Source organism: Crassostrea angulata, chromosome 6, assembly GCF_025612915.1.
Source record: "Crassostrea angulata isolate pt1a10 chromosome 6, ASM2561291v2, whole genome shotgun sequence".
In the NCBI taxonomy this organism is placed as follows: Eukaryota; Metazoa; Mollusca; class Bivalvia; order Ostreida; family Ostreidae; genus Magallana; species Magallana angulata.
Genome location: NC_069116.1, coordinates 53,974,867 through 53,986,775, shown reverse-complemented (window position 1 = coordinate 53,986,775; position 11,909 = coordinate 53,974,867). Strand labels below are relative to the sequence as shown.

Genomic DNA, 11,909 nt, shown 5'->3' with positions numbered 1-11,909 from the left:
ATTAATTTTTTAAACCTTAATCTTGTCATGGTTTTCTTTTCAAACCTGACAAAAATGTACTTGTTTAGTAAGATTAAGGGATTCACTATACTCTTTTTTTTAAAAATCATATCAAGAATGAACCCTTGAGAAAATCACACGTTGACGAAAGTGTTTTTGTCAATGGTTGTGTACAGAAAACAAACTGAATGTGTAAAAATGTCATCTGTCTTGTTTACAATTCGATCTCAATATCCGGCGAGGAAAACAGACAAATACGGGACACACACAACAGACAGATTGACCATCTTGTGTGTCGTTAGAATTAGTTACAACACACCGAATCCGTCAGCAATTAAACTGACAGGGAACAAGTGCTTGTCTTGGCTTCCGATTCCCATTATTGCCTGCATCTCCGAGACACGCCCCTTCCGTCTTCCCGTTAACTGGTTCCCATGGACCTGCCTGGAGTTTGGCTGCTTCTTTTGTACGTTGTTTGCTGAAGCATTGATACATGATTTCCAAAGAAAGTGAAATCTTCCCGTGTCAATTCGGTGGCACGGTCTTACATTGTGTTTGCTTAAACCAAACCTGCAACTGTCTTCCTTGTTTGTTTTGCTTGGCAGGGATGACAATGGCGAATTTGTTTGTTCCCGATAGTTAAAAGGTTAAGATATTGACAGGACATCCCCCAGCTACCCACAATAATCGCCATCAAGTTACGTTTGGGTTATTTGCTCATACTTTCTCCGGCGGATTGGGGACGAAACACCCCTATAATTATACGATTAGTCATGTTACTCACTGACTGTATCTACTGCTCGCTCAGTTTGCAAGTTTATTAAGCTTCTTGATAACAATTATGTTGTGAAAACGGTCCAGAAACCAACACGAAATTTCACACAGTGTCGGGTTTCCTTCAATTTCAATTTTTTTTTCTTGAAATCCAATTTTCGTTTCACTTTTTATATTGACAAATAAAATTTTCCGAGTTTGAATTTTGATATTTCTCATTCATCTGAAGAGATTTGATAACTGCAATATCCGCTCTTTTCTTCTGGAAAAGGTTATGTTTTCTTGGTAAAATATTAGCTCTTCATTTCACTCCTTTCTAGTTTTTTCCCTATTTTTTCCTTCCTCGCTTGTGAAAAGATTTTTTTAAAAATGTGAATCCATTATTATCATGTTTTAATATGGTCTATTTATGTATGTGATAAGTAAATGTATGTGATAACCATTTATGTATATTCCAAACCCAATCCTAAAGCTTCGTATACTCGTATGTAGAATGTAAAATAAATATCGTGTCAAATGTTACAATGTAAATACCATGTCAAATGTTGAAATATAAATACCGTTTAACTGTTGCAATATAAATACCATGTCAAATATTGAAATATGAATACCATGTCAAATGTTACAATATTAATACCATGTGAAATGTTGCATAATATATTTCATTTTAAATGTTACAATATGAATACCATGTCAAATGTTACAATATTAACAATGTCAACTGTTGCAATATGAATACCATGTCAAATGGTACAATATCAATACAATGTTAAATGTTGCATAATATATACCATTTTAAATGTTATGATATTAATACCATGTCAAATGTTGCAATATGAATCCAGTGTTAAACGTTACAATATAAATACCGTGTCAACTGTTGTAATATGAATACCAAGTTAAATGTTACAATATGAATACCATGTCAAATGTTGCAATATATATTCATGTCTGAGTAATGTTACAATAGAGATACCATGTCTAATGTTACAATATGAATACCATGTCAAATGTAATGATCTAAATATCGTGTCAAATGTTACAATATTAATACAATGTCCAATGTCACAATATTAAATCCATTTCAAAAATTGCAATAAAAGTACCATGTCAAATGTTGCAATATAAATACCATGTCAACTGTTGCAATATGAATACCGAGTCAAATGTTACAATTTTAATATCATGGTAAATGTTGCAATATATATTCATGTCCGAGTAATGTTTCAATAGAAATATCATGTCTAAGGTAATAATTTGTTATCATGTCAAATATTTCATTATTTATCTATTTATGTCAAATGTTGAAATACAAATATTGTGTCAAATGTAACACTATAAATATTATGTCAAATACTAAAATATCACATCAAATATTACAATATAAATACCATGTCAAATATTGCAATATGAATAACATGTCAAATGTAACAAAATAAATACCATGCCAACTGTTGCAATATAAATACCATGTCAAATTTTTCAATATAAATACCATGTCAAATTTTGCAATATAAATAGCATGTAAAAATTTCCAATATAAATACCGTGTCAACTGTTGCAATATGAATACCATATCAAATGTTGCAATATAAATACCAAGTCAAATGTTACAATATTAATACCATGTTAAATGTTACAATATTAATACCATATTAAATGTTGCATAATAAATACCATGTCAAATTTTATGATAATTATTAATACCATATTTGTCAAATGTTGCAATATGAATTCCAAGTCATATGTAACAATACATACAATGTTTGTAGGTCATTTGATAAGTTGCAAATACTTATATATATGTAATAACAATCCAAAAAGCGATATTTTGTAAAAAGATACTTGTATATCTTTTTTCACCACGAGATTTTTATCATGTTTCATCGTTTTTTATTTTATTTTTCCAATTGTATCTTGTAACAGTTTAGATTATTACTTCACATTTTTCTATCACATTATGATTTTTTCAGTTGATATTAAAACAAAATAATATAATTCATTAATAACTTAACCAAACATGCAACCTTGTATTTTTTTGTCCGAGATTTAATTTCGTTGAAAACTGTTATAAAACAAATTAAATGAAATTTAACACCAAACAAATATCTTTACTAGCACAGCCTGTCTGTGCGTCCCATTAAACATTAATTTCAATTTCGTCTAGCAGTGTGCAAGAAATTTGATGCATCAGACACAACTATTGCCCCCTGTTCATTTTCTTAAAAAAGTAATCTATCATCTTTAGATGATCCACTTTGTAAATTAAACTATCACAAACTTATCTGGTCGTCAGAACTTTTGCTATTTGAATATTGAAATAAATTCAATCATTTATATGCCGTAATCTGGAAGGACTGTTGCTTGTCTATACTTGTAATTAAAAACTTGAAATAGTTTCAATAGTAGCTTCATTCAGTATCTTGGGCTTCTTATACATAGTTTTTAGTGATGATGATGTATTGATATAATATAAGCTTTTCATCAGTCACAATAAAAATTAATAAAATTGCAACACATTTCACCGTAATTCCAAAAATAATCTTTAAAAATATTCTTTTTCAAAAATATTGCAAATGCTGCATAAATTCTCCGAGGATTCATTAGCATAAATATTTGCTTTATTATTTTTCACAGAAATCAAAATCTTTTGTACTGGTAGTTTCAAAAGCAAACTTAAAATTGCGGATTAAGAAAAGAAAAAAGACCTAATAAAAAGTTTTCAGAGTGACCAGGGTCCACGCGGCGTGGCGGGACCGTACCTGTCAAAAGTGATTCTCTCAGATCGGAGCAGCTGTCACGGTGCATATGATCTTTGACCTCCCACCCATAGAGTCGCGCGCTCCAAAGGCCAGAGGTCAACTTGGACATATTGTATGGCCGCCACCGGTTGACCGCTGAAACGATGAGAAAGTTTAGGAAACCAATCGCAAATAACTTTTATCGGAGTATGAATACAAAACCGCTGAAATTTACGATTTTTGTCGGCAATTAGGACTTATTTGCCCATTGTTGCTGCACTGACCAAGCTGACACTGGGTCAACTCGATCGAAACAGAATCATTGGCTTATTAGCTCCAATTGCATTTTTCTAACGTTTTGGACAACCAATTTCAATGTTTATAATAGAGAAACCCATGTTGCTGGCGAGAAGCAGAAAAATATGTTTTATCCAGTAATTGTTCAGGGGTCGTCCTGTGGCCTCTGGTCAATTTCCGGTCACTGAGTCTTATGTTCATTAGCACTCCAGTTTGTAGTACCGTAACATCATAACTACACTTCACACGATCTCAACAGACTTCTCAAGCAATCGAATATCTTTCTTTTACTCAACTTTAAAAATTCGGACTTATAGCATTATGAAACTGCATCTTTAACACTTTATTTTTCTGTTTAAAAAACCCAAAACCAACCCATCCTATTAAGGTAATTAAACCTTTATAATAAATGAGACTTAAACAGTGTGTAATTTTAGTAGATGAAAAAACTTTATACTAGTTATTTAATTCGGAGCAGTGAAAATCTGCCCCCCCCCCCAAAAAAAAAAAAATACAACCACAAAACCAGAAATAGACAAAAATTTAATACGTACCAGTCGAAAGATTCATTCAACAGCTGCATAAACCAAATGAATTGATTTTGAGTGTGAGGTTCTGAGTTCATGGAACTTTTATGATACAAAATTAAGATAAATTAAGGATAATATCATGATGTCTGATGCATATTCTCAAAAACACTAAGAATAGTTTTTAAAAGGTGATATCTAAGTGATTTACTAGTTTATGGACATGGAATTCTATTTATCTGAGTAAAAAGCTCGGTTACAGTTTATTTTTATACAATAAGCATTTAAAACTTTGTTTAAATATAATAACATTGCGATTACAAGGTTAATCTAGTTACTATCGAAATTACGGAAATCGAATGATATTACATCCTTTAGTTTTCTCAAATCAAAATATAAATGTTTTTGCATAAATTGATTTCCTGTTTATGAGGAAAAAACACGCTAAAACAAATATAAATTCATTAAACACAATTAACGTCTCGTAAACAATGAAAAATTCTAAACAAGTTAGTTTTAAAAAATTTCAAAGCATTTTTCACATACTTTGTGGTTGTTTTAACAATTTTTTATTCAAAAGGCGCTTTCATACAGTGTATTCACGAAAATTAATATTCTTTTTAAAAAGTATTATTTTCCCCAACACCAAAAATTTAATAAAGGTAAATTAAGAGACGAGGTCCCATGGGTTGACTTGGTACAGATTCGACTACTTTCCATTATGAGAATGGATAATTGAGCAAAGGAGTGATTTAGCTGTATCCAAGAGGAGCCGAGCGTAAGCATGATCAGAAAGGCCCCGGATGTTCATTGTCTGAGTGAGCCCTCGAGATCAACAGTGAATTCTTGGGGGCCGAACTCCCCCTCCAAAGTATGTAGACTTTTGATACCCACTCAATTATTCTATGTTGACAATGATTGTAATTATAATTCAATTATAGAACTCCAAAATGGCTCCCCTCTAACTAAGCGACAAGCTAGATCAAGAAACATATGGCTAGTCTCCAATTAAACGGAATGACAATACTCTCAAATCTTTTGGAATAATTTTGTTGCAATAAAAGACAACCCTCATAATTCGAAACATCCGAAAGTCTTTTCGAAAGGTAATTAAGACGGCAAAATTCATATTTTGACAACAAGGTAGCCCTGCGCCCTGTAATTAGGGTACCCACCCCTTTATTCCGGACTTCAATGGGATTTAGCGCCCCTACTTTAATCTTTTCGTTGTCAAGATGCATTAAGACTGGGGAATAAAAGAACTAGTTTTTCCTGTGATAATTACATCTTTTTCTACATCTTGATACCTAAATGCCACATTTTATTCATAAGTAACAAACGACTCTCGACACAAAGCCAGTTTTACAGCGGGTAGTAAACGCGCCATCAATGTCTTCCTATGTCCTCGTCCTCTGATTAAACCTGGCTGATTTTTCATTATTAGCGATTATGTGTTATTTTCTTTTCGGACGACCTCGCGCTCTTTCATTTCACATTAGCACATCGTGAAGTGTGACCAGGTCTTTGTAGCCTTCTTCGGAAAGTCTTTGAAGATCGGACCAACACTTTCCTCATCTTCACACTTTCAAGAGAACGCTATTTAACGGTTCACAGAAAATGGTCACTAGTTGCCAAAATTGACAAATGAAGGTGGCGAGAGGAATCCCTTGAGGCAATAACGGACCTAAGTATCGGCGCGAGACGCACGCCGAGCGTTAAAGAGATTAAGACTTCAAACAAAAAGATGTCACCTTTGTTTCTAAAGGGAACCCGCTGTACTTAATCGATATCGACCTGCTAATTACCCTGTTGGACTTTGAGATGTGCCGACAGATTTACATAACTCCTCAAAGGAATGCGACAACATTTTATCAGATACCGTTATCTGAGATATGAAGTTGTTTCTTTATCTAACAATCAAATACTCTCGTAATACAACTATTGCATCACAGTAAATGAAATTATTTGCCCAGCGTAAACTGTATTTGAATAGATCAAACACCTGTTTATACCAACAACAAAAAAAAAGAAAAAAAGAAAAGTTTCTGTGATCCAGATATTAGAATTATGCATTCAAATATAAGTGAATAAAATGAAAGTGTACAAATGTGATGTACATGTAAAGTAAATGCAGTTTTTTTTTACACTGCGCTTGAATATAAAAATTCAAATTCCAAAAAATATTAGGAAAACAGTTGTGACATTGATTTGGTGCAAATAATAATATTTTTAAGGTGTAAGTTTATTTTCCAGAGGGATTATAACACACAAGCATTACTTATATCAAGACCTTAAATGCCCTTAATGGCGTGCTTGAATATTTCTATCTTTAGTTCATATCATGACAGTGATTTTGTCGATTGTTAAGCAAGATTCATCTTGATGTCACGAATACCAAGACGCTCCTTGATGACAATATGGAGACCCGGGGATAGTATGATCCGATTATCCAAGAGATACTAGACAGCAATTCAACGTCTAATCCGGCCGTCGGGGGACGCTGTGTTTACTCTACAAAAACCGTATGGTTCCAGCTTCTAGTCACAATAATCTTCCCATAAGTTACTAATCCTCGCCGAAGGCCGACCATTGTTCAAGCAAAGTGCAGTGCATAATCTTTATCAGATCTATCTGGCGTGCAGTACATGGACCGACAAGCGCGGTCATGGATTTACAATATCCCCCGGGAATCGCTGCACGTGTTCATCTTCTGTCTAAAGTGTGCCAAATCATGTTCTTATTGGTGGCTATAAGACCTCGTATAGCCCGGACCACAATACCACGGCATCAAATACATCCGGTCATAAGTAGATGAAAGTAACTCTTCAGGTCCGCGTTTTCTTTTCATGAAAACCCCCGTGCCAAGCTACTTCACAGGTGCGCTGCACGTGGAAATTACAATGTTTTTTTAAAAAGCATATTGTCAAAGGTTTAGGACAATCACCGGGTTAGAGCTCGGTCTTTGAAATTGTTTTCTTTTTCCGTGTTCTTTCGCCTTTCTTTGCAGCCCCTCTTAAAAACACTCATTGCTTTTTAACTGTAACAAGTGTATGTTTACTTTTCATTTAAAAGAAATTTTAAGCTTGAAACAAGAAGCGGGCCCTAGGGTGGTGAACATGCAAGGAGAATCCGTAAATCTTCATGTTTTAATTAAGCCGAACCAGTGCGCTCCCTGAAGATCGTTTTTCAAACGATTCGATGAAATCTCGCGAGATCATTACGTTGCCATCTTAACCCCCTGAATATTACAATAAAAGATAAATCATTTCCCTTTTATTGTTGAACACGAAATAACGACTACAAATCAAAACCAGCATAGAAAATATCAGTGCAAAAAAGAAATAAATAATCGTACATTAAACCCGTAATGGGTTTTTCCCACACGCAACTTGAAATTGCTTAATTTAACAATTTTTCAACTTATTATGTACCCTGATAATTGCTTTGAACCTTTTTATGAAGTTAGGTTGTCGCACAATTAAGTTCATTGGTTATGTTTCAGTGTTTGCTCATCTTTTCCCTGTAGTCAGCAATTTAACGGACACTTTACTCCTCTGTTCCTGTCCAACGAGCGTTCTGACTGCGCGGACGATAACGTTGCACCCTAAAACACTCTTGATTTCTAATCCATTACCCTTAATTGGTTCGGGTACGGGATACGGACAGATCAAGTACCTTTACCCTCTGATACAGTTCTTCGACGTGTTTGTTCCTATGTTTGTAGGCGATTCAAAATAAATAATTTAATGGAATTTGATAGTTTGAACTTCCACTGGCGTTGTTGAGTTAAGAAATCACACTTTCATTGACCAAATATTAGCCAGCGCAGCAAGTGCCCTCCATATTTGATCAAGGTATTGGTTACCTCCCCTATTTGATCAGGCTATTAGTTACTAGCAAGCTTCGATGCTTCCCATTGTTTTCAGTATTTATTCTTCCTTCCAAAATTCGTAAATTATCCAAAGCACACGTTAATGTCTCTAGCATAAATAAACTGTTTATATTAAACAAAGACCGGGGGATAATCTTTGGGCCGCAGGCCCGCGAGTCCAATTGTCGACGGGGGGCGCGCCTGATAAGGATGTTATTTGATACGGGACAACTTGTACGGGTATCAGTCGTAAATCTCCCGATCGAAGATTTTGTATCAAATTTACAGCTCCCCTCGGTTGTTGGTCGGCGATTAAACACACCTGAGGACGTGCCAAGATTAACCTCATTTCACCCAAATTTAACGAAGGGATTAACCAGATTTATCAAAAACCCTTTCTCTTCTATAGTTGTGTTGTATATTGATTTTCACCTTTCCCCTCAAATTCTTTAATATCACTCAACATAATTTTATACCCATGCCATCGTGATCGTACACATAGTTAAAAGAAGTTATCCCCCTTTGACCCACACGTTCTAGGATTCATAAATAAAGACAACTAAAACATGATTTATATTCATAACAAATTTTAATGGTCATATAAAAAGATTCAAGTAAAAATCGAATCAATAACAACATCATAAAAACATGATTAGCACTGATTTAAGTCACCATCAAATGGTACAAAACAATATTCTGGAAGCATGCGTGTTCTATCACAAAGTGCGTATGTCTATAAGTCCTGAGAAAAATTTGGTCAGCATTAGGGTATCACCAGGGTCTCCAGAGACTCTCAGGAGACTCGGGAACGCCTTGCTTACATTCAACAAAGGCACTTCTAAGTTGCTGAGCTAATGGTTTGGATTTCTGTTGCTGAGGGAATTCTTGAGGGGACCTGCATTGGTAAGACGGGGAGGTGTTATTGGCGGGAACTTGTAACGTGAACACTGGCATGGAGTCTGGGGTGGTCATACACTGTCTCTGGTTAATCTGCCCCACATACACAGCCACCGGACCATTGTATAGATTGCTGGGAATGATTTGAAATTGTCCCGATATCGGAGTGGATTTGATAGGAGAGTTACTGTTAGAGTCTGAGGACACGGGGGTAGCAATGTTCAGTAACTGGGGGGACTGGGACAAAGACTGTGGCGAGGTCTGGCGACTGAATGCGAACTCGGAAGACTGGGGACGGGAGGCGACATTGGCGTTGTGCGGAATATGAACACTGAGTGGCTGTAAAATGTTAACTTGTTGTTGTGGTGACGTCACGGGCACCTGTTGCTGGGGTTGACATGGCGTGTGCATGTTTTCTGTGGACGCTGTGTTGTTCTGTGTCTGGAGACACGTGGAGAGATGGGACACGAGACGTGACTTCACATCGGACCCGACGTTCTGCACGGTTCCTAGGTAACGAATAACTTCATTAGCACACTCGTGGAATCCGGCTCGGAACTTTGTGACAACTGTAGGATCTGATGCCATTGCTGATGCTAGTTGGTTCCTCTGGAGATTGCGAAGATGTTTCACAGTCATCTCCAATATGTCAGCTTTCTCCAACTTTGAGTACTGAGAACTCTGTAAAACACAAATAAAAACTTGATTAAGTACTTTGCTTTATCATTCAACGTGACTGGCATATTTTAACTCGACGACAAGCACAAGAAAGAAGTATGTGTATGATCCATAGAAAATACAATGCGGACGCATGCTAAGTATCGACTACAGGTTACAAATGACAAGATATTGACAGGTTTAGATGAGATAAGATGTTCAAACAAAGACACAATTAGCGTTACAATGAGATGGGCTCGTGTATGGGCTGGTATCAATACAAGGGTGGGATATATAAACAATGTACGATAAACAGAGGCGGTTCGTTCAAATTTATAATGATAAGCCAAATATTTCATTGTATCGACTAAAGGGTATTGTCATCGATGCATCTGATAACAGAAATTAAGCTGACTAATTATGATTTGCCGCTTAAATTTCTGCTTCGTAACGATTAACATTTAGATTCTAGAATTCAACTTACGTCTTTTCGCATTGACTCCAAGACCAATGATTTCAGCTGAGTTAAACAATTATTGATTCTTGCTCTTCTCCTCTTTTCCATGATGGGCTTATTGCTCTGTAAAATCAACATTTTATACGTAAGTACGATTGCAACATAAATCAATTATGACATCTTTAAAGACAAAACTTTTCAATAGCAAGTGTTTAAAACAAATTAAAGCTCTCTTTACCTTTCTTAACGAAGTTTTGTGTTCCTTGGACATCACGTTATCCAGCGTATCAACAGACATCATGGATGCTATTTTCTATCTGAGTTCTAATGTACTGTTCTCTCTGTGGCTCTGATTTAAAAGTGTATCGGAATTGCGGTTGACACAAGCTTTTTATACTTCGGGGCATGTGTCTGGTGTCATCTCTGGCGGAATGTATCGGACCTTTCCCACGGTGAAAAATCCATTACACCTGACCAATCAGAACGCGTCGCGGCTAGGTCAAAGGTTACGGTCTCGTGCCTATCGGAATTTTATTGGTTGCAGGTGGTTGCCGTTCAAGGTGTATCGTTATGTCAATCAAAGTTGTTTCGTTTGTGCGGGACAGCCAGCCACGTGCCGTGACGATTACCTCGAATAAATTTCAAAGTGTGGGAAAACTCCGCCTCTTCTGAGAGTTTGGAACGCTTGAGCAACTATGCAAACATGATCCACGATAAACGGAAGACGTTTTAAAGCCCGTCTCGCGACTCCCTTATCAGTTTGGGACTGTCTTGCGAGCATAGGAATTTAAACCATTGTTATCAAGTCGTGGGAAAATGCCTCAAGTCAATAGAAAAAGTATGTGATTAGAATTTAAACTTTTTAAAAACTATCGCTCCATAAGTGGAAGGCCAGCTGCTCCTGGTTCGATATCTTGTCAGGCACAATCAAATAATGAAAACAAACATTTAGGAACAATTTGCATACAAATTATACAAATCATCCCCCGAATTACCTGCACCTTCAAAAGCACGTTCAGATTGAACTGATTTCTGAGACAGGAAATTGAAAGTAAAGGTGAAAAAAGTTGTAGGTAATTGTCAACAAACATCAGTTGGTAATGAGATGCGATTTTCGTCAATTCTTTAAAAAGAAAGAACCGACCAATATCGGAGATGACTAGCAATGAATAATTCAAGATAGTTGCTTCGCAAATTATTCGATGATTCAATGCAAATTAAAATCAATCGATTAAATCTGCACGTGTGAATTCATTTCCTCTTTTTTGTTGAGCCCATATTTACATTCCGTTGGTGCAGTCTGTGATGAATTTACATATTTAATCAAACTGCTATCAAACAAGATTAGTGTCGACCGCGTCCGAAATCCGCAACAGGCATGGGACGGCACGGTCTGACGGGTGTCCCTCAATTAGAAACAAGTTTATGGTGTTTACTCTGGGAGATTAGGGCCTGGATTAGCAGAAAATAATTATCACAGGTCCGAAGTTTATGCTCACCGACATCGGTGATCTCGTAATCCTTCGGACGCGCACCTGTAGGCTTATATTACGGACATACGGACAGCGGTCAAATCTTTCATGTACGGTGTCAAAGCCTCAAAGCTTTTCCTTGTTTTGGTAGTTTTTCTTCCATCGATATTGGAAAGATTTATTCAAATTAAGAGATGAATTAAAAACCAATGCTAA

At 36.0% G+C, this 11,909-nt stretch overlaps 1 protein-coding gene across 1 annotated transcript; it reads right to left on the bottom strand.

The window, feature by feature from the left end:
• Positions 1 to 8,780: 8,780 nt before the first annotated feature.
• LOC128190128 (transcription factor HES-1-B-like) lies at positions 8,781 to 10,650 on the bottom strand. The gene is made up of 3 exons (XM_052862041.1): positions 10,460 to 10,650; positions 10,249 to 10,344; positions 8,781 to 9,788 (listed from the first exon to the last, which is right to left on the bottom strand). The coding sequence occupies exons 1-3, from the start codon at positions 10,520 to 10,522 to the stop codon at positions 8,982 to 8,984; spliced, it is 966 nt and encodes a 321-aa protein (XP_052718001.1). The 5' UTR covers positions 10,523 to 10,650; the 3' UTR covers positions 8,781 to 8,981.
• Positions 10,651 to 11,909: the final 1,259 nt, after the last annotated feature.

What these genes read in the sequence shown, in the direction of transcription:
- LOC128190128 (XM_052862041.1), bottom strand. Translation starts at nt 10,522, where the DNA reads ATGATGTCTGTTGATACGCTGGATAACGTGATGTCCAAGGAACACAAA. An exon ending in ACAAAACTTCGTTAAGAAAG is followed by an intron (nt 10,345 to 10,459) that starts GTAAAGAGAGCT and finishes TTGATTTTACAG; the next exon opens with AGCAATAAGCCCATCATGGA. An exon ending in TGGAGTCAATGCGAAAAGAC is followed by an intron (nt 9,789 to 10,248) that starts GTAAGTTGAATT and finishes TGTGTTTTACAG; the next exon opens with AGTTCTCAGTACTCAAAGTT.